At 35.1% G+C, this 23214-nt stretch overlaps 1 protein-coding gene across 1 annotated transcript in view; it reads right to left on the reverse strand.

Moving 5' to 3' along the window:
* The window catches only part of SLX4IP (SLX4 interacting protein), a 78225-nt gene that overhangs the window by 17457 nt on the left and 37554 nt on the right, over nucleotides 1–23214 (reverse strand). The window contains exons 4-6 of the mRNA XM_030448708.1: nucleotides 22435–22524; nucleotides 19045–19168; nucleotides 823–900 (exon numbers count right to left, since the gene is read on the reverse strand). Coding sequence (XP_030304568.1) covers nucleotides 823–900; nucleotides 19045–19168; nucleotides 22435–22524 — 292 coding nt within the window. The remainder of the gene's footprint in view (nucleotides 1–822; nucleotides 901–19044; nucleotides 19169–22434; nucleotides 22525–23214) is intronic.

Below are 23214 nucleotides of genomic sequence, written 5' to 3' on the forward strand. Positions count from 1 at the left end.
AAGTGTGTCTGCCCATGGAGGGGGGGGGTTGGAACTAGGTGGAACTAGGTGATCACCATTCTGTGGTTCTGAGATTTATGAATATAATGAATTCCTATGATAAAGAAGAAATTCTTAAAAATATCCATTCAAGTATTCAATATTTTTAAGGGCACCTAATTAATTTTTTTAATTTTTTTTTTTTTTTAATATGAAAAGCTCAACACAAAGGGCATTCATTTTTATAGCTCCTTTTCATAGCTGTTGGCGGGACAGGATTGGCATCACTTCCTTAAAGAGCATCTTGACTTGAGAAAACATGAAAAAAGATCTGGTCCAATGACATCACCTACGTAAAGATTTTATAGCACTGAGGTGAATGAAAGCCTTTTCTTGCATACACTTGTACTGTACAGTTGATGTCACAAGACATTCGAGCAATAATGAAGTGATTCATAACGCAAACTCTGGTTGATTCACCGTACCGAGACTCAGTAAAATGCTGAGTCTCATTATACTTACAGAATTTGGTGTGGCTTAGCTGATTACCCTGGGGCAAGGCATAGACAAATTCAAAATTAAGTTTAACAAAAAAAAATCCATCATATTTAAAGAAACACTTTTTTTTTTTAGGAAATATCCTCTGGAAAAAAACAACCCAAAACCAAAACAACAAACCAACTAACCAACCACAGAAAACCCACACCAAAACACCAAAAACCAAGCTCTGAATTAAATTTTGATCAAGTAGACAAAAATCAGACAAAATATTAGTTTATGTTCTTTTTTTTCCTTCAAGAAATGCAAAATTCTAAGAAAAATGATAAGAAACTGATTTCTTACCACGATAACGTTTCCCTACAGCACAACGAAGATTAACCCATCTCTTCATAAAATAAGCAGTAATGTGAAGACTGTTGGCTGCAACACAAAACAAAGGGATAATATTAAGTGTAAGGGTATTTCAGGCTTTCTGGTCTCAAAGCATTGCACATCTGTGAAGACAGGGTTGAGAGAATGCAGTAGTTCAAGAATACAAAAGAAAACATAACTTTAAAAAGAATATTTTTTAAAAAAATCTACTCATACTGAGGTCTCAAGAAATTAGTACCTGAAACATGGAAAAACCTAAACAAACTGCTGATCACCAAGTTTTGGTACCCAACCACAGAAATAAATTTAAATCAATTAATTGAGTTGTCATCTGCTTAATAGCCTAGTGTCATGGTTACTTTTCCAATAGGCTCACGCCATATTCACTATGATGTTTTCATACTAATTTCTACAAGAACACTACAGATGACCAGTCTCTCAACTGCCTTCTATAGAGAGGTGACATATTTAATACTAAAGGAAAAAATAACGGCTATAAAAAACCATAAACAAGAAAGGTCTTAATTTTCTGCAATTTCATTGAATTTAGTGAGAATGCATACATTTAAACTACTCAAAATCTACAAGCAGATGAATCTAGACTGGCTAACACAGAAGATACCTGTAACATATACTGAGGCTTCTTCAGTTTCTGTTCCCGAGAGTGACAGAAATCCATGTGCACCAAGAGCATAAGAATAGAAAGGATTACAATACAGAAAAGAGACTATTGACTACAGCTAAGGAAATCAGCTTCTACTTTTGTTCTATAATTCCCAAATGACCTTGAATAAATCAGTCAGTTAAGACCTGATTCATGAACGTATTTAGCAACCTAACTCCTACTGAAATTGAAAGAAGTTAGCATCTGACTCCTCCTCTGTACACCTCACTAAAACGAACATGTGAAAAAAGGGTATTTCCCCTAACTCTGATGGGTGTTGCAAGGCTTGAATTATTGCTCCTTCCAAGACAGTCAGATACTCTTAAGTGCAGTTATCACAAAAAAGTTAAGAGAATCAAGTGGTGATGCTATTCTTCTAACCATTTAAAAAGAAGAAAAGCTTGTTTGTTCCAGTCCAGCTCTCTAATGAGCCAGAAATAAGGCATGCTCTACTTCCAAGTTTGTCCCCGAACACATCTTTCTTCTGCACATTCTTCAAATCTCCTACTTGTGCAAGATCACCTGCAGCTCACCATCAAGTGCTGTTCAGCATCACCTCTCATTAAGAACTATAGTTTTATTGACAACAATCAATCCCTTTGAAATTTATCATCCATCTTTTTTTCTTCCCCTCAGGACGATACCTAAAATTTGACTTCCCTTTCGAGATTAAGTCAAGATGCAACAAGTTGAACCATCCCTTAAAGATGATGAGTGCTAGAGAAAAATTTGGATGTAATTCACCAGCTTTATTAACTGTATATTTATGAGCACAATTAAAGAAAATTACTTTCAGCTATTTCCAGTTTGGCATACAAAATTCTTCAGCATTGTTAGTAGGGTTAGCCAAGTCAAGGAATTTTCCCTGTATATAAATAAGATATTACAGGTTAATGAAAAAGTAACAGTCATAAAAGTACAACTTTGGAAACAAATCCTTGACCAGAGAGTTGGAATTTTATATTAATAAAAAAAGTCTTTCCACCTCCATATATCTGAAACATTGCAATTCTATTTTTCTCAAGAAGACCTTCAAATGAAAAAGTATCAACCTTTCGCTTTCCATATAGAAAAGAACAATACATCATTCATTAAATTCTCTAATGAATTAGTGACATATACATCTGCTCATTTTTCTTTTTATCCTGGTATTTACCGAAGTTAAGTGTTTAATCACATTTGATTGACTAATAGCCTCAACAAAGCTTCAAATTTCTCTCAGAGGCCCTCGATTCAGCTAGCTACTGTTATCTGGAAGAGAACATCTACCTCAGATCTAACAAATTAACTAAGAGATCAAGACATCTCTACACTATTTTTGCAGTGTAAGCTTAATCCTGAAAGTATATAAAGCCTTCAAAGGGAGTTGCACCTGAGGCTCAGCCCAGAGGGACTAACACTAGAAAATAATTTTAGTTTTCTTGACTATTCAATACTTGACTTTACTGAAAAAGACTGAACAGATGATTTGCTGTTACTTACTGCTGTGAGAAATTTTATGACATTCAAGATACCAGTATTTCATAAGTATTGCACAGATACATCTGACCTAGCCCATAGTCAGACGGAGTTAGCGAAACTTCCCAGTTTTCAAGTTGCTAAAGTTACTGCAGAACTATAAAAAATATTATATACTCTTTCTGCTTCTTTCAAGAGAAATAAATTATCCAATTAACCAGAAACTAAAAATGTAAGTCTGACAAGAAAACCTTCTCATTCAATAAACTCATGTAACTTGCAGCTTTTAAAACTTTTTACAGTGACTCAACATGAGTCTGAATCTATTCTCAATTCCAAACTTGTCCACCATCAACACCATTTATGTACTAGCATACTCTAAGATTGTCTTTGTGCAAGCTGTGGAGTACGCTCCAGGGAAAATGGCCAGTGTGTACTCAGCAGGGATCAATACCTGCTTTTCATATCTGTAGGAAGGATGGACCAACTGATATGTACCAAATGGTCCAGTACAAACTCCTTTAAAAACACCTTAGAAATTTTAACCTCGAGCTACATACAGTATTTTGCAGCCAGTAATATAGACAGAAATTCCACTGAGCTTACCAAACCCATATGGATCAGTCTTTGATTTCCTCTTTACTGTGCAACATAGATAAAGCTCCATTTGCAGCTTATTGACAAAGCAGAAATAAAATTGATTTTATCGATTTGGAGTTTGGGTTTTTTTTGCACTTCAAAACTGTGCACCTATAACCAGGCACCAAAGACAAACAAGAAAAACAAACAAAACAAAACAACCCCAAACATGCCCACCCACCCCACCAAAAAAACAAACAAAAAAAAACCAAACCAAAAAATCCCTCCAAGCCCTGGAACCCAAAATGTGAGACAATAAAAGTGGTTCTAGAAAAACCACAGTTTAGTTTCAGCTGAAAAAACCCCAGTGAGTGCTGCCTTTTAAGGGAATGGTAATTTGTCCTGCTTGTTATACTTCATAGTCCCACAGCACTGAGAAGTATCAGACCCTGAGTCCACACTCTAAGGCTATTCAGCAACACTTGTATTCCAAGAGAACCACAGCCAAGCTGACTTGCACTTCCAGAAGGCTGCCAAACAGAGGCTGTGGTACAGTGTGGAGCAGTGGGAAGCCCTCTCCCACGGCTATTACGGACCATTCATTTGGGAGCCTGGGAAAATGCCTCTGAGCTGCTGAGTTATCTGGAGCAGCCTGGCAGATGTTCACTTCCCAGCACAATCTGGCACCTGCACAGCTCTGAAACAGAGTTCAGTCAAGTCTTCTCCAAAGCCACACTACAAGCCTCAGAAGGCCAATCTCCCCCCAAACATTTCCATATCTGACAGGCACCTATTTCTCATCATCCAGTATTTTTATACCATCTTAAGAAAAATACACCTATTTTTCTTCCCAGCCTACATGTTTCATATTTCTCACAGGTTGTTCTGGATTAGAAGTGCTCCTATATTTGGAAAGCAACAACAAAGTAAATCATTGCGACACAGATATTAAATAAAAGCATGACTTTCTTGTGCTACAAGGTAAAAGTAAATAGTGTGTAAAGGTGCATTTGTCTTTTTGAAACACTATATTGTACATTAAAAAAAAAAGAAAAAAATCTACATTTTGCTTATACTAATTATTCCATACAGATTAAGCTATACAGGTAATAATGTTTACGGTATTTAGAGCTTTTCATCTTCAAAGTGCTCACATATTATTACACTGCTTTTTAGCAGTCATATTTCTTCACTTAAAATTATTCACTAACAAACCAAACTTCTGATCGTTTGTAAAAAAAACAAAAAGGGAACCTTTTATTCTAAACTTATTGTTAATTGTGCAGCTTTCCTTCCCCAAAACAAATGTTCAAGTTCATAGCACATGCTCCAGAGTTGGCTGCCATTTCTAATTTAGTAGCGATTCAAACCAAATGTTGGAATTTAAGTCTAGGCTAGATAGGGTCACCCTCCACAAGACAGCAGATATAAAATCTCTCAAGACTTCCTGAGCCTTTTCTGGTGTTCAGAATTGGCACAGAATTTCTCTAATATCTCAGACACATATACATACACCTCCACAAAAATACAAAATTAACTTCAGTTAATGACAAGAATCTTCACACAGTGCAAATTTTGTACACCGAATAGAACAACCTAAACAGCCCAGAAAAACATGTACTGATCCATGTATAATAAAGGCCATAAGCTATAAAAATAAATAAATAAAAAAGTTTAATATCTAAGAAAAAAACCACTCAGGTCATTGAATTTACATATATAGAGAATATACACACACAAAAAAAAAAAAAAAGAGAGAGAAAAGACTTACGTGCAGTATTAAGTGAGTGAGTATTGCTGCAGGGTCTAATTTGCAAACTCTTGTATCTACAAATATACTCTGTGATGTCATTTGTGCCTCTTTTTCCAGGGTGCCTTACAGTCAGCTTAAACTAAACAGATAACTGATTTTTTTTTTCTCCTTACTCTTTCACAATTCCATGAGTCTTAGCGCTATTCTTCTATCTGGTAAATCTTCTGAATGCAAGACAGTTGCCAAAAAAAACCCCAAACCATCAGTGAGAAATCTATCCCATCAAGGATGGGGAGGGATGACAAGATTTAGGTCCTATCATATTAGGGAACAGGGTCACTGATTGGAAGAAAGACATTAACCTTTAAATGAACTTGATCAAGACAGGATGAGATATGCCTAGCATAAACCTCTCTGCTATTAGAACACTGACAGCTGGACATGACATGCTCTCTATAACTTTCAGAATCTGAGCCACTAACAGTGAAACTAGACTGAGCCATTTTATGAAATGCAAGAGCAGGGTTGCAGGACAAGGCAGAGAGGTACAAAATTTATTTAGAAATCAGGACTATACTGGCCAAACTGGATCCAGGATAAGGCATTTTCTTATCGTGGGTATTCTGGAAGAAAGAACTGAGAAGAAAAAGCATGTATAAGGCCATCTGGACATAAGAGAAATGAACCTGATGGAGGTCCTGAGAACACACCAGCTCCGAAGGAAAAAGACCATCTTCCACTCACTAACAGTTGAGGTAGAGAAGCAGGTTGATCCAGTCCTGGATACAGCTCTTCAAATACAGTCTCTTCATATCCATTTGTAATATTTCAGCAGTGATAACCACCACCACCTGCTAATGCATTTGAGCAGATAAATTATAGAACAACGCATTTTATGGTCAGTGTACCATTAGCACATACAATTGTTTTCTAATAGGAGACAAGATTTAATTTCACCCTTTTGTTGATCTCAGACTCAATGACTATTATTAATTGCATGTGATGGACTTTAACACATACCTATGTATGAATCTTCACTGTTGTGAAGATATAAACAGTATTCCAGAGGAAGCCACGTGCCTGAACTTCTTTAAGCACCAGAATGAGACCAAGAACTGAGAGAAAGGCAGACAAACCCTGTCTGACAAGTTAGCAGCAGAGGAGAAACTAGTGTTTCTTCAAAGTGGCCACATCACTGTGAAGTAGCCACTTAGTCTGTTGTCACATCTGCAGAAACAGCTGTATCCAAATGAACCACTGTCACTTACATCACCGAATGCCTGATGATGATAGCAATAAGGTACATTCTAGCTAAAAATGAAACAGACACACAAACACTGTGATTGTGACGAGTTTGACTTCCAGGGCACTAGGGAATGCTATGGTCACCTTTAAAGCACATGCCTCTTTCAAAAAAAAAAAAAAGTCCTTTCATCCTCTCTCTCTTTTTTTTTTTAGTATATCCATGAGCTTCATGAAACATTTGAAGACAAGAAATACCTGAAAGGACTGATTTTGTTTTTTAAACATCAGGAATCTCTACAAAGCAAAGACTCTTCTAGCACAAAAACTCAACCAAAAGGTGGAAATGAGTCCTTTAGAATTTAAGAGGCATGACTAAATCCCCTTACCGATCATTAAAACAACATAATCATGGGTGCCAATACTACAATGCTGAAAGATTTTCAAATAAAGTCAGTCAAAGGTCTCCAGGTTCTATTCTTTTGCCCAGCAATAGGAAAAAACTTCTGCAAAGCTTCTTCCCTGAGAGGAAAGGGGTTTAACCTTATAGCTCCCACAGCTGACAAACATTTCCATCTTCTACAGACAGCAAGGTTTCTAGGCAAGGATCACTAAAAGTGTCAGGAATATACTGCATCATATGGCTTCAAAACTTTTGCAGTTGGTGAAAAAAATCTGACAGTCTGCCACTGAAGAGATGATGAGAGAGAATGCGAGGGAAGAAAAGCTTCTAAGAGGTTATCTTCAGCAGAACTTTAAAAAGATAGCATGAACATGAAAAGGTAGTTTCTTCAATGCTCATCTTGATATATGGAAGCAACAAACATTCTTGTCTCTTTTTTTTGAGGACTCCTGTTTGGATAGACCAGTGGACTCAAGAGGTAGATGTTGATGGTCATGACTCCACTTATCCTCTAGATGACAGGGTAGAAGAAACTTCAAAAGCAAGTGAGTTCTAAGAGACGTGTATGGACTTGAAACAGTATGCATTTCATGCTGTTGCATGAATAAAGGAAGCAGTAACAGAGATTCACTGGTTTTGTCTTTTCACAGAACAGACCCTTGTTAGGTTTATAACTACTCAGAATATAAGGACATTTTTAAATGCTGGCAAATAGACTATAATTAAGTCAGTCACTGAAGAGCTCTTCGATTTCCAAAAAGTCACAGTCTTTTTCTACTCTCAGAAACTGCAATGCAATGTAATACCACCAAAAAGAACAACCCATGATTCTGTTCATCTGACCAGTGCCACTCAGTTTTAGCAGTGAAGTAGGTGCTAGCTGTGTGCGAAGAACTGGAGACCGACTGCAGCTCACTTCAGCTTACTCAATAACAGAGGTTGTGAGACCACTCAAATTACTGAGAGAAGTATCCTGCAGCTTTTGTCATCAGTGTAACAGTTTAAAAGAAAAAAAAAGAAGAAAAGAAGAAAAGAAGAAAAGAAGAAAGAAGAAAAGAAGAAAAGAAGAAAAGAAGAAAAGAAGAAAGAAGAAAAGAAGAAAGAAGAAGAAAGAAGAAGGAAAGAAGAAGGAAAGAAGAAGGAAAGAAGAAGGAAAGAAGAAGGAAAGAAGAAGGAAAGAAGAAGGAAAGAAGAAGGAAAGAAGAAGGAAAGAAGAAGGAAGAAGAAGGAAAGAAGAAGGAAAGAAGAAGGAAAGAAGAAGGAAAGAAGAAGGAAAGAAGAAGGAAAGAAGAAGGAAAGAAGAAGGAAAGAAGAAGGAAAGAAGAAGGAAAGAAGAAGGAAGAAGAAGGAAAGAAGAAGGAAAGAAGAAGGAAAGAAGAAGGAAAGAAGAAGGAAAGAAGAAGGAAAGAGAAGGAAAGAAGAAGGAAAGAAGAAGGAAAGAAGAAGGAAAGAAGAAGGAAAGAAGAAGGAAAGAAGAAGGAAAGAAGAAGGAAAGAAGAAGGAAAGAAGAAGGAAAGAAGAAGGAAAGAAGAAGGAAAGAAGAAGGAAGAAGAAGGAAAGAAGAAGGAAAGAAGAAGGAAAGAAGAAGGAAAGAAGAAGGAAAGAAGAAGGAAAGAAGAAGGAAAGAAGAAGGAAAGAAGAAGGAAAGAAGAAGGAAAGAAAGAAGGAAAGAAGAAGGAAAGAAAGAAGGAAGAAGAAGGAAAAAAGAAAGGAAAAAAGAAGGAAAAAGAAGGAAAAAAGGAGGAAAAAGAAGGAAAAAAGAAGGAAAAAAGAAAAAAGGAAAAAGAAGGAAAAAAGAAAAAAGGAAAAAGAAGGAAAAAAGAAAAAAGAAGGAAAAAGAAGGAAAAAAGAAGGAAAAAGAAAAAAGGAAAAAGAAGGAAAAAGAAAAAAGGAAAAAGAAGGAAAAAAGAAAAAAAAAGGAAAAAAGAAGGAAAAAGAAGGAAAAAAAAAGGAAAAAAGGAAAAAAAAGGAAAAAAGGAAAAAGGAAAAAAAGGAAAAAGGAAAAAGGAAAAAGGAAAAAAGGAAAAAAGGAAAAAAGGAAAAAAAAAGGAAAAAGGAAAAAAAGGAAAAAAGGAAAAAAGGAAAAAGGAAAAAAGGAAAAAAGGAAAAAAGGAAAAAGGAAAAAGAAAAAAGGAGGAAAAAAGGAAAAAAGAAAAAGAAAAGGAAAAAAGGAAAAAAAGGAAAAAAGGAAAAAGGAAAAAGGAAAAAGGAAAAAGGAAAAAAGGAAAAAAGAAAAAAGGAAAAAAGGAAAAAAGAAAAGGAAAAAAGGAAAAAGAAAAAGGAAAAAAGGAAAAAGGAAAAAGGAATAAAAGGAAAAAGGAAAAAGGAAAAAAGGAAAAAAGGAAAAAAAGGAAAAGGAAAAAGGAAAAAGGAAAAGGAAAAAGGAAAAAGGAAAAAAGGAAAAAGGAAAAAAAGGAAAAAAGGAAGAAAAAAAGGAAAAAAGGAAAAAGGAAAAAGAAAAAAAAAATAGCAAATGTAATGTCTTCTATACAGTGATAAACTTGAGCTTGCCTTGTGCCATAGGAAGACAATACAAATGAACAGACATGGTCCATATCCTAATACCCACATGCACACACGCAATTACATATCTTAGATAAAAGAATAAGATACTCTGTGAACAAACACAGGACTCTCACCTGCTGTGTAGTAAAAAAGCTTTGCTATTTAAACAACAGTATTTCACACCTAGAATGTCTCTCTGAATAAATCTAATTTGCTGTGCATTAGTCTCTCTCTTATCTGTTTGAATTTCATGGACTATTACTATGTTCTGTTACTATCCCACAAACCATATTCAAGATTGCTGTGGAGATTTTTCCATCTTCTTTTCAAGTACAAGTCTTTATTATTTGCTGCATTACTGAACTTCTACTTACTTCTGTAAGTTTTTAGTATGTTAAGACCCTTCAAAGCTTTGCTATTGTAGTTTTGTTTATGGTCTGGCACTTCTGCCTTTGTAGTCAATAGCAACACTCAGGGCATAATAAACATAACATATCCAGTACATTCAGTGGTGAATCAAATGCACATAACTGCTCTCACTGAACTACTTACACAAAGAGAGTATGCACAACTTTCTTTCAGGAATTGGCCCTCCATCTCTATCTGGACAGACTTTTGTAAAGCCTTATAAAAATTTTCCAAATTTAAGGCAACCCACAAAAATGTCTGCAACTTGAAATACTGTATTTTCTCTCTACCTTTGTCATATGATAATGAGACATGAACAAAAGAACTGAAAGGAGAGTATTATATGTGTAATAAAATGCATTCCTATTCATACTTAACCACTGAATTGCACCCAAAAATACTTTCAGTTATAATGAAAATAAGGACATAAATGTTCAACACATCCATAATGAGCTTTTCTTCTTAAAACGTAATGACGTTTTTTTCTTAGGCTGTTGGTGATAGTTTGGGGACTTTCATATTGAGACTTTCAGGGAATGCAGGGGTTAAAGATGTTTTAAACAGAATTTCTCACAGTTTGAAGAGAGCAAAACAACACATTTAGGAAACCAGACAGTTAAAAGGTCAAAACATTACACTTCCAGGTCAAGCTTCTGGTTGCAATTAAGTAAATTCCTCTAAACATTTCTAGGGAAACCATACTTCTTTTAAGGTTTTATTTCAAATCCCTATTCTTTCTTACTTACAATAATCAGACAATATTGCTTTCTTTTGAAACATTTAATAAAGGGTACTTATTTTTTTTTTCTCTTTTTTAAAGGTAAAATTATATTTCATGTCAAAAATCAAATCCCTATTTTTTCCATCTCACTCAATATACAGTTGAACTGATTTAAAAAAAAGGAAAAAGAAGTTATAAAATCTAGTTAATTTATAAAAAAATAGATATGGTCTTTACCCCTTAGAAATCATGTTTTGCTTTTCATCCATTTTCATTCATCTGTATTTTTATAGCAAGGTTTGGCTTTGGATTTTCTGTGTTGTTACTGAATCAAGCTAGATTGAAAAAAAGCCTAGAAAAAAAGCCACAAACCTAAGATGCTGAAAATCATCTTGATGTAAAAGCTGATATGCCTGCTAAAACATATGATCAAGCTCATGACTGCCCAGTAAGACTACTTAGGTCTAAAAATAAAATAAAGTAAAATAAAAAAAAATAGAATCTCTGCCCAGGTAACACAGAGATTTTCAGAGTTGTTTTGTTTTTCTTTAAAGTTCCACATAGCCACCATGGCTGCTCAGAGACACGGCATTATCTGCACATGGACATGGACAGTAAGCACAACAGGAATGCAGTGTATGTAGTTTTTGCAATGCAGGAGAGGTAGATATGGTATGCACCCAAACAACAGCGTCCAATGTGTTTGACACATGCAGTTATATGTACCCAAGCTGAGAAAATGAAATCCTGAAGGTTTATTCATACTGCATTAAAAATTTAGCAAAGCCCAAGAGATACGATCAGATTGAGCCATTATTTGCAAATGCTTTACTTCAGCAGAATGAACATATGTTAAACTGCCTTAAGCAGAAGCTGATCACTCCTGTACTTTATCTGTTGCATACAGAAAGCAGCAGGGTCTCCAAGCTATCCCACACACATATTTGTAAAGGTCAGATAAGCTAAGGAAAGCCAAGTTGATCACATTAACCAAATACCTTTTTTGGTATTTTAGATGTTTCAACATGAGGGATCTGAGCATCCATTAAATGCAGACCACCACAAAACAATCCTAGCAGAAACCTTATTTGCCATGTTCACTAAGGGTGAGAGAAGACAAATTAAAGTCGAACGTATTCTTCAGACACTTCCAACTTCCCAAATCTATCTGCTACCTATCCCATCTATGCCTGGTGCTTGAACAGGGCCATAGAAGCTGCACAGTGGTATCCTCTGTGTTTCTTGATTCCGAGTAACTATAGAAGCTTTAAAAAAAATTATACAGAGTACAAGAGAAGGAGTATCTAAAGACATAGAAAAGAATCATTAAGTGCTTAAGGGACAGATTTTCAAAATCACTCCATGTAAATTCCCAAAATGATGAATTCCCATTCAGGACAAGCAGATGCCGAGGGCTCTTTCAAAAGGTAGCTCTATGTTCCCTGGCCTAGATGAGAGTCACTTTGATATTCCCAAGTGAATACCAAATCAGAAATTAAGGGTGGGGTTCATCTTCTTAATTTGCAACATCTGCATCACACTAATATCCTAAACTTCATTTTTAGCTGATAGAAAATAATTGCCTATTAATTTCTAGCCAGCTTTGACAAACTGAAAGAGGAGACATAAATCCAATTTAAATAGACATAATTAATGGATAAGGACTTTTGGCCTAACTTTATAATGAAAGCTCCAAAGATAAACTTTAAATTTGCATAATTATATGTGTTTTTCCATAAACTGGAGCACTAACAGCAAAATTACAGCACAGATCTGCTTGGATGCTACAGAAAGACCTTTACATCTTATATGTACACAAGATAGAAACTGTGAACACTTGCACATGCAAGAACATTTTTTGCACACACATATACTTAGAAATATAAATAAATTTGAAAATATAAATATATAATAAAAAAATAGGGAAAGAAGATATAAAGGATAAAAACAAGAGAAAGAAACAGAATGAATTAAGGCAGACAGTAGTCAAAGCTTAGAAGTCAAGGCTCTTTTCAAAACCAACACCAAATTCTTCCTTTTCACAAAACACTCCTGATATTTTAAATAAGACTTCTTTTCACTACAATACTAACTATATAAAACTAAGGGTATCTTTAAAATAAACATACTGTCTTGTTTCCTGTTCAAGGCCATAAATGGCTTCACATGGAAGATCCAACTAGGAATAAGAAGAGTGCATTCAATACACCAAATACTGCAGATACGAATATCCCATGTAAAACAGGGACAGCAATGCTCAAGACTCTGCAAATATCTGTGTAATAATAGGAAAATAAAGATAGAGCCTTCCATCTAGAAGGTGCAGAACTCTCACCTTTCTCTAACAAAGCTTTAAACTCAGAGACTCTCTCTGACATATTAATGAACTTTCACATTATAATGCAGATGTTTTCCAGAAAAAAATAATGGTAAGAAAGGTCATACTGGGTAAGATCAAAGGCCAATAAGCTAAATGCCTTGCATGTAAAAGTCACTGTAAATGGCTACAAGGGCAGGCTAAATACAAGAGCAAAGTGCATGTGGTTATTTCCCCAATACTCTCCCAGGCTTGTCGTACTCAAGCCTTTACTAAACCAAACTAAGTTCCTGTGAATTCTGTACCCTCCTTGAGTTACTCTCCCATCTTCCTGTCCAGTTTGCAGACTTGGCACAAGGTTGTATCTGTTATCCATTGGCAAAGAACTCCACATTTCTAACAGTGCTAACTACCATGGCACTCCCTATGCCTTAATTTGATCCCTTCTTGTTCTCAAATTGGGAAAGAAGAGAAGAATTATTTTGTAACTCTGTTACATTCTCCCTTATTCATGTATTTTCTAGGCTTAAGACCTAGCACAATTAGTTGTCCTTTTATTGCATTTCCTCATCTTGTTGCCTATCTCGGAGTTTTTCCCAATTCCATTGTAAGAAAAGAAGTAAAGGAGAGGAGAAGAGAGGAGATGAGAGGACAAATCACTAAAAGGAAAATACTCAAAACAGGTCATACGTGGAGGATTTTTGTTCTTGTCAAATGTTCTCTACCCTGAGAAAAGACTGACAAAAACAAACACAAAAATCAGACACATAACCTTCATCTTGCAGAAGAAATATATTTTGGTGAAAAAAGATGAGTTTATTCCCCATTCACTGTCTGTATAAATTTGTAAAAAGTAATCTAAAGCAAATACAGGAAATATTAAGTACAAGATATTAATCATAACGCTTTTCTTACATTTTTGCATAAGTTACTGCATACTTCAGAGAGCCATGAGGCTCTGTTGTCACAGACAGATGAATGTAAGTTTAAAGTTCACAAAGATCTGAAGGACTGGGACACAAATCATAAATTAGTCCACTGTAGAGAAGTTGAAATATAGTTCTTCTGAGAGACAGAAATGACAATGTGCAAGTGCAAATATCAAAGGTAATTTAAATGACTTTTGTCCTCTTCAGTTCCCTGTGGTAGCTTATCTGCTATAGCTTACTTTCCCTCCAGTTGCACCCATCAAATTTTTATGGTTGTTTTTAAAGCAAGATAGGTGAAATTATTCTAGTTAAAAACAAGTAAAACACTGTTCTGCAGCAGAGGAGTAAGAGTTAACAGCTAGGACAGTGGGAATAAATCAGTTTTGCTGCTACAGGATTAAAATATGAAACAAAGTCTACAAACATCATACACATTTCCCGCTCTACAGTAATAGTGAGCACTCCTAAAGCAACCAAGGGCAGCCTGAAAAGGGTGTTTCCCTTAAAACACCATAATGTTCAAATTGAAATGCAAGGCCAGGAGAGTTTGGAATATTTACTATCATGATTTATTGTATATTTCTCCTGTGTTTATGGGAGCCAAACAGTTTCATAAGCAACAGAACAGAAATGTATTCTTATGAAACTGTATCTTATGCATTTTTTCATATTAAGTAAGATGTGAAATTTGACTCCAGATCTTTGAAAGGCTGAACTATTAATAACCGTGCTTGTATTTCTTCCAGTTTTTCATTTTAGCAAGCTTATCATAAGTTAATTTCTGAAAATCTAATGTCAGATGCTTCTACCTGTTAACAAAGTTCAGTCATGTTTGCAAAAACCAAAGAGGGGGGGAAAGGAGGGATGACCAGACAGATACACACAGAAAAAACACATTCACGATAAGCCCTATTTCATTATAAAACTGGGTTATAAATATAAAAAATACACATTCCCAAAGAAAGCAGATGAAATCAAACTGGAACCTCATTGTACCATGTGACAGCATGCTCACTAATTCTTTTCACTGTAGAAGAGACTGTACAATAAAGAGATCTGAAATCAGAACAAAAATGTTCCACCCTCAAGCCAAGAAAAACAACAAGGATACTAGGGAAAGAATGAAAAAAGATCTGAAAATTACTTTTAGGATAAACTTAGTTAACTTTTTCCTCCCTCAAGAGGGGGAAGAAGGTCAGTTTACAAGATACGTTCTTCCTTCTGTTTCCAGTGTGGACAGCCATATTTTCTTTCTGCATCCTCCTTTTTGTTTCCTCTGTGCCCACATGAACTTTGCCTTCTTCCTTGATTTCCCAGTTTCCCTTTTTCATTCTCCTATTTAGTATCTCTACTCAGTCCTCTTCAAGTCTCATTACTTAATTTTCTTTGTTCTTAATCAAAAATCGCCACCTTCAGCAGAACACGAAGAAAAGGTTCTGCTTTTAGCGTTAGCCTAATGTTGGTGAGCATTATGACACACTAACACGCTTGACACCATCACTAAAAATTAGTATGTGTAGTTGACTACGACACGTAAAGCAAAGTGAAAATGGGCATATATAGAAAAATTTAAGTGCTAACTTTGAAGATTATATAAAATGTATTTTTTTTAATGAGAGAAACTCACAAAGGGTTTTTTAATTGGATGGTTTACATTCATTTAACTTTGAATAATGCAAGTGCATCATACCTGATTGATGCCCTTCTTGCATGACTTTGGCCTTGCAGATTTGATGCAGGCAGAAGAAAATCTGTGGAATTCTACTCCATTTTAATGTTCTCTTAAAAAAATAAAACTAATCAAAATCAAACACATTTGAACATTAATTAAATGCAGGAAACAGTGTGTTTATACCAAAGCCTATGTCTAAACACCAAATCAAAGCTTACTTTGGCAAACTGTTTATACTGGCCATTTGGGAGGGGTGGGGAAATTGTTCAGACAGAAGGAAGAATGGGAAGAACTTGCTTGTCTTGGCTACTTTCTCTCATCTTTCCATTCTTTCTTTCTTCTCCTGTGTGTAACACCCACAGATTTCCTAATGAGATGGTATGCGACCCACCACACACTGCTGTGTGGGTGTAACTTAAATGAAAAAGAAATGTAAATTAACAAGCGACATGCATGTATATTTATATTACATGCTGCAAAACTGAAAGGTAGTATTAAACAATATTAAGCATAATATTTGATTAATCCTAAAAAGAAAGTGTAATAGGTGAAAATTTTCTCTTTAAAGTAGTCCTGGTAGCCAGCTTAGCAAGTCTTCTCTGCTCAACTGATCTAAACAGCAGGAGAAGATCTCTTCAAAGTAAGATAGCTTGGCTTCTGTTTCTGAAGAAAATCCTAATACAACATGCTTTGATACTTGAGGTAGTCTAAGATCTTTGTGATACTGGTCTAATAATTCTGATTCTAATTAAATTTTGAATACATCATGCAATGCAGAGAGAAGACTAATTAAGACTGACCTAACAAGATACAAGTTCAAATAGAGGTGGAATGCTGACCTGGGATACTTGAAGTAGTAAATAACCATCTAACAAGCACCTTAATGTTTCTTCTGTAGATACACTCTTCCTTAAAATAGTGGAGGGTTTTACGGCAATGAAATTCTAGACACAGGCTTGCGTAACTTTGAGCAAAAGAAACCACATTCAGTTTGAGGAGCTAAAAAACTTCTAATAACATCCAAATGCAACAAAAGCTGCGGGCTTAAACATTTCCCCAGCAGCACCTACAGCATGTGTACGTAGTTAGCCACATACCAAGCCTGCTCATTTCTTTATACACTACAAAACACTGTCAGCCAAACACTAGCCAGCTATTCTGCACGCCATCTGTTTGTGAAGAAAAAAAACCAAAAAAACCAAATTAATGTACTCTACAAACAGAAGCTGTCATCCTAGAGAAGAAGGAACAAATAAAAAGTTTTTGGAGCCATTATGACAATTGCCAAAGACTGTTAAGACTTGTGGCTCACCCAAAAGAGGTAGGTCCCAGTTGCTCTGGTGAAGACCTGCCTTCTCTTATTTCCTTCTCAGGTAAGAACAGACTTGAATGTAACCTGAATAAACTTGATTCTTGGACTTGAACAAAGCACTCCTTTCTTACAAATTACATCCCTCAGCAAAGCAGGCTGAGAGAAGAGGAAAGAGATGGATTTGGAAACTAAGTTCAACACAAATGTTCGTTATCATAGACTGTTTTCTTCCTTCGTTTCTTTATTAATGACCGTGAGATTAACTGCGGAAAACTGATGAACAGTAGTTCTGCCTCATTCAAAGTAAATATTCCTAAATCTAAAACTGCCACAGATATTACCGACGACCTCAAATGCATATCAGTCAGTTTTTTCTTTTCAGGAAATAAGGGGAAGGGTCAAGCAGAAGATCAGTTCACAACCCTGGGACAGCATACCAGTATTTTTACTGAAGAGTTCATACTATAAAAGAAAATAGAAGATCCTAAAAATCTCACGAACACCCTCAAATTAGTATTTCACCTATCTGCACATTTAAAAGAAATTATTATGTCTGGCAGTCTGATCTTAGGAAATAATTGGCTTTGAAAACATACTTTATACTGAGTCAAGAAACTTTAAAATATAAATAATAAATAAAAAGGAACATGTTTTAAAAAGAGAAAGGAGAAAAAACACATCAAATGTCAGAAATTCTGATCCCACTCTCTAATGTCCTGCCCTCCCCTGTATAAAAATTCTATTTGTTCACTCAAACCCAGAAATGTACAACAATCTGAATGTTTACATGCTTTATAAACATCAGTAATACTTTTAAAGGATGAAATGTAGTTAAAATTCACAAGAAAAAAAAGTGTTTGAAAAATCTTTTGGTGTCCTAAAGAACCTTTTATTTATGCAGCATTGTCCTCTTGTGTGTGGAAAAAAACCCTCTTCTCATGCCATAAAAATCTGGCTTCCAAAATTTTGCAACAATAAGCCAACCAGGCAGTATTTAACCTATATTTCCTTAATTAAAAACACATATTAATACTAATATTAATATTAATTAATAATATTAACATTATGTTATATAGATTGACATTAATATTAATTAATAATATTAATATGTGTTTTTATTAATATAGTGCTTAAACCTCAACCATCACCTAGAATTCTACAGGAATTTAGCTTTTCAAGAACCAAAAACATTGAGAGGCAAAGAATATGTTCAGAAGTAAAACTGCTAATATATGTTGATACATTTTTTTTAAATTCAATGTACTGACTGTATATTGTAAGTATGCAATTACATTCATTGTAGTATTTCTGTTTCAGTAGAAACTATTTCAAAACGTTTAAGGAAACATGCAAAACCATAGCCAACACAGGGTTTACTACTGTGGCCCTTCTCTTCTGTGACAATTTTATAACAAGCTGTACGCTGGTAGTAAAAAAGTCATTTTTTCCTAAGAACTATTTTAAAATTAATTCCTTGTGAGATAAAATACCAAGATAAGTCTATGTACTGTACAAGCCACCATGATGACCTAGAACAGCTAGTGAAAACCAGTAAACAAAAGCTGTCAAGCTATTTAGCCCCAAAGAAGATTTAACGTTAGAGCACAAGCTTTTGTGAACATTATCTTCAGTTTAAAACACGTATGTACTGAAACTGCATCTATCAGTCTCAACACCCTCACAAAATAATTTTAAAAATGTTCCACTTGGATAACTGCTCTTACTACTGTTCTCTTCTGCACAATAATTACTCCCATAGTCATCAACTTGACTGCCAGACCTCCAGTAACACTGGTGAAATGACAAATGCCATTTATCAAATCAGGGCAGCTTTTTAATTAACATTGTTAGAAATAGGATAAATAAAAATATCATTTCTGAACCAAAAACTACTGAACTAAATGTTCAAGTGGAAACAAGACTTAACAAACCAGCGTGATTTTTTAAAAATTTTCCATTTTGGAGGGTTTAGGATTATACCATTTATTATTTTAATTCTAATAGTAAGCTCTCATACTAATAGTACAAGTGCTATGTTTATTTTTCAATGACAGAGAAAATGAAAACCCACTTAATTTTCTAAAGAACAGAACTGAAGTTCTTTCAGACCCAAACACCAGCTGTTTCAGGCTTACTGGCTTTCCTGATGGCAAATGTCTCCTGGCAAAAATAAAGAACAGCAGTTTTTAACATATTTTATTCTACAGTAAGCTAAATAACTTATTTTACCGGTAAGAAACAAAGGACCAGATGGTGCACGATCCACTGATTTGCATGGACCACGTTGTTTAGGTGCTTCCAAGTGGTGTTTGACCCTTGATGCAACGACCTCCTCTAGCAGCATGCAGACCTCCTGAAATAGTAACCATTGGATGATTTGAATCCAAATTTACATACATTCCCATAGGCACACAACAGAAATCAACAGAAAACCACTTTAAGACAAAAAAGGAAAAACATCTGCAATTAAGTACTCAGGTATAACATGGAGCTGAGAAGCACATAACTGAGGAAATGAATGGAAACAAGATGGGGGGATCAAACAGTTTTACTACAAAACAAGAGAGGAAGTACATTATGAAAGTATTACTTAGCAGGTGAAATACTTTGCATTACAATACCAATAATTTTTGAAAAGCAAATTAGTGTCATTTGTATACAAAGTAGGAAGAGATGCATGTTAAAATGTATCGTAATATTAGTTAATTAAGCAAAATATTAGTAAAAACCCTTCCAGGAATTCACAACACACTGTTTCTCTACAAGAATCCTTATAAACCACAACAGATACTTTAGTTCAATTCCATGTAATTTTGGGGGGAATACTCAGAGCTCATTAGGCCACAGCAACCTAATTTATCTTGTTCATTTTGATTTTCCTGCTTCTGCACATAGGTGTTCATATTTTTCATAATTCTTTCGACAAAGCACAATGAAAACCACATACAACTCAAAAACAAATTATTCAACCAGAATAACCAGAGAAAAAACTTGGGGTAAAAGAAGAAAAATCCCCCATCTCTTGAATACCAGAATAATTTTTTAGATTAATACATACACATACATTTGAGACTTTTGCCTCAGTATTCTCATTTTCCACTATGCATAACTATGTGCTCACAGAAATGACATTGTGTGGCAGACAAAAATAACTTTTAACCTTTTTACAGTGTTTGGACAACCAAAAAAATTATATTACCATCTAAACTAGTATATATTGTCTTGAAATTTACTTTTCATTAATCTAGAAAGTATGCAGAGCAATAAATTTTTAAAGTGTTGCTCTAAATGAAAGCAATACACATATATTAGTCAACCACAGACAGTATTGCCTCCTTACAGTAAGAAAGACATTTTCCTTTCTGCTTGATGGGTGCAATTATAAAATACTATATCTACTTATTTTTCTGTTTAAGTCATCAAAGGGATCTCATCACACATTCCTACACAGGACTATTCAGTCACATTAGAATGAAAAGGTCTAAAAAACAGTGGAAATAGTGTCCATTTGATTCCTTCTCCAACAAAAAGATTAGCATGTGTTTCCTTAATTTATGTGGAAAATAGTTTAGTTGTTATGCTCAAGGAAATATTTAATTTGTTCTCCACATAGAACTATGCAGACCTGTATTTAAGAAAGCACAAACAAGAATAGTCTTCAACAGAATAGTCTCTGTGTACTTTCCACCACTAAAAAGTACTTGTAAACGAGACCTGCTATATGCATATGGAGAGATCATTGCAAAGATGTGAGCAGAAATCAGTTTAATAAATGTTTTTTGAAGAGCTAAGATACAAGTTTGCCATCCCAGGGGAAAAGAGCTAGGACAGAAAGGATGGGGAATTTGAAGGCTAAAAAGAAATGCTCTCCAACACCTTAATGTGCATCTTGCAGCAGTCCCAAGATAACAGTATATAATGCATGTGACAGCAGTGTGCAAACCATGGTATTTACAACGGCCACCTAGACATCATGCAGTGCCTATTCTTACACCAGCCTCATGCTTAAAGGCACTTGCTTAGGTCCTAGACTGCTATAAGGGACCCATGCTCCAGCAGGAGCTGGCTGCCGACAGGCCAGGCCTCCTCTCTCCACTTGTCTGGCACCACAGTGCCCATCTCCATCTCTTGCAAACAGCAGCCACTGACTTTCATCCATGGGTAATCCAGGGACCAGCAAAAATCATGTTTGTTTTACAAAGGGTCTAAGTGGCATCTGCCTTTACCACAGACAAGTAAAGAGAGCTGAACAATCAGTAGTATTTTTCAGATTTTGGAAACAACAAAAACATAGGAAACTGCAGTGAATATGTAAAAGCTTTCATTTAAAAATTATGTAGGCATAATTTTGCTATAATATCTTACTGACCTTTTTCTTGCCACTTTAAAAAGATTCTGTGTAGGACTTTCAGGAAGTGATGTGTAAAGCTATTGGAATCACTTCTCACTAGTCAAAAATATGCAACCTTTGTACTTCACTCAAAACACGTGGTCACAGAAATGTAACGAATGTTGCCCTGTCATGCCTCTTTATTAAATCAATCATGATCTAATTTCCTGAAATTAATATCTTTTGTTTTGGCAGTCTTACAAGATACATTTTGAAAACACTTAAAAGCCAGATAACCAGGATAGTAAAGCCAGTTATAAATAGAAGGGTAATGAGTATTCATTTAGTAAAAAAAAAACCAGTCTAAAAGATTTTCCCCATTTTCTTCTTTCCCTGCTTCATAAAGCACACATCGGCTGCATCACATTCTGTTAACTATTCTGCTTCCACTCCCTTTGCCTATTAATTTATTGTTTCTTTTAATTTAAGTTAAATGTATTACTTTTGAGACATACAGGGATTCTCTGTAGTGACAAGTTAATTATGCCATTATTAGGAAAGCTATCTGGTTAAAATTACCGTAACAGACACTTGCGGGAAAGTCCACAGGCATTTGAAACATGTCCTGCATTCATTTTCAATAGAGAACTTCTCAAGTTCCCACACAGACTGAAATAGGGGAAAACTCCTGTCAGTAACTCATCATAAGACTGTAGCAGAAATCATACACAACCTGAAGTTACATTAATGATTTTGCTTCTCACTGGTTTTCCAGAATTTCATCAGTTGTCTGGATATGCATGTGACACACTCAAAAAAGAAAAAAAGATTAGAAGGTTTTTTTCATGTTATCATGCACATTCATTACGTTTTCTTGCACTCTCCAAATGCAATTCTCAGGAGGAAAAAAAATTTATAGAAAGATATTGCACCAACAAGCTCTGCAAAAATGGTACCTGCCACAATCTGTTTTGTATCACGCAGGATAATTTACAGATATTCACAAGAACTTCTAATTTTAAAAACTTAAGACAGAAAAAATCAAAACACTCTGTACAAATGCATGTATACACACACAGAGAGTTAAAGAAATTCAAAAGGCAAATTGAAAGTGGTCATTAGTGACCCGAAAAGCACATATGGATGACTTAGGGGTCCCAGAGAAACCACTGACTGTTTGGTGTAACTAACAGTATTCTCATAACATTGAAAAATTCTGAACAGTTCAAGGCAATCCAAATTTTCCCTGAAGCCACATGCTTTTGAAGTAGAATTGATATTTGTTGTACCTCTTTCTCATGATCTGAAAACCAGCTGGTGTCTTTACTGGAGCCTTGAGGCAAAATATGAACATCCACCAAAACAGCAAAGTTCCCACACTGGAAAAAAAACAAAACAAAGAAATGAAAAAAAAAAAGTTCAGCTGTAGCTGCTAGGAAGCACATGTTGAGCAGACAAGGAGGTAAACAATCAGGTAAGCATATGCATCTGATTCAGAGATACAGCAGACAGAACATAAAACTGTGGAAGATTATAAAGTGGGGAATTACAAATTTACCATTGTTTGTAAGCTTAATGAAAAACAAGAGCACCACTTGTGCTCTTGGATAGCTCACTGACAGTTCAAACAATAACAACAAACAAAAGCGGATGGAATTTTCTTCTGTTGTCTGTAGGCCACTTTTAAATCTGAGTTCAAGAAAATTTTAATGTGAAAAATTAGCTGTTCCTTAACCAAATTCCCATCATTCTGTTTTCTGAGAACTTACAAGCATATTAATTGTCTAGTTCAAATTTTAAATGTATTAAGTCCTTAAAAACTCAGCCTCTTTAGAAGTTTTTTTCCTCTGTCCAAACTACTCAGTGCAAAGAACAGCAAGTTTGAAGAAGCAACTACATCTGGCACTGAGCCAATACTATACTTTAAATTGTTAAATGATAACAAGGCTAACCTATTAAAAACACTATATGTAGTTGTTAGGATTGCACAGGCTACATGTCAAGATGCATCAACTATTTCTGAAGTTCCTTGATAGGCTTTAATTGAGGTGTGACATGCAAGGTTCTAT

The sequence above is a fragment of the Calypte anna genome, chromosome 3, assembly GCF_003957555.1.
Source record: "Calypte anna isolate BGI_N300 chromosome 3, bCalAnn1_v1.p, whole genome shotgun sequence".
In the NCBI taxonomy this organism is placed as follows: Eukaryota; Metazoa; Chordata; class Aves; order Apodiformes; family Trochilidae; genus Calypte; species Calypte anna.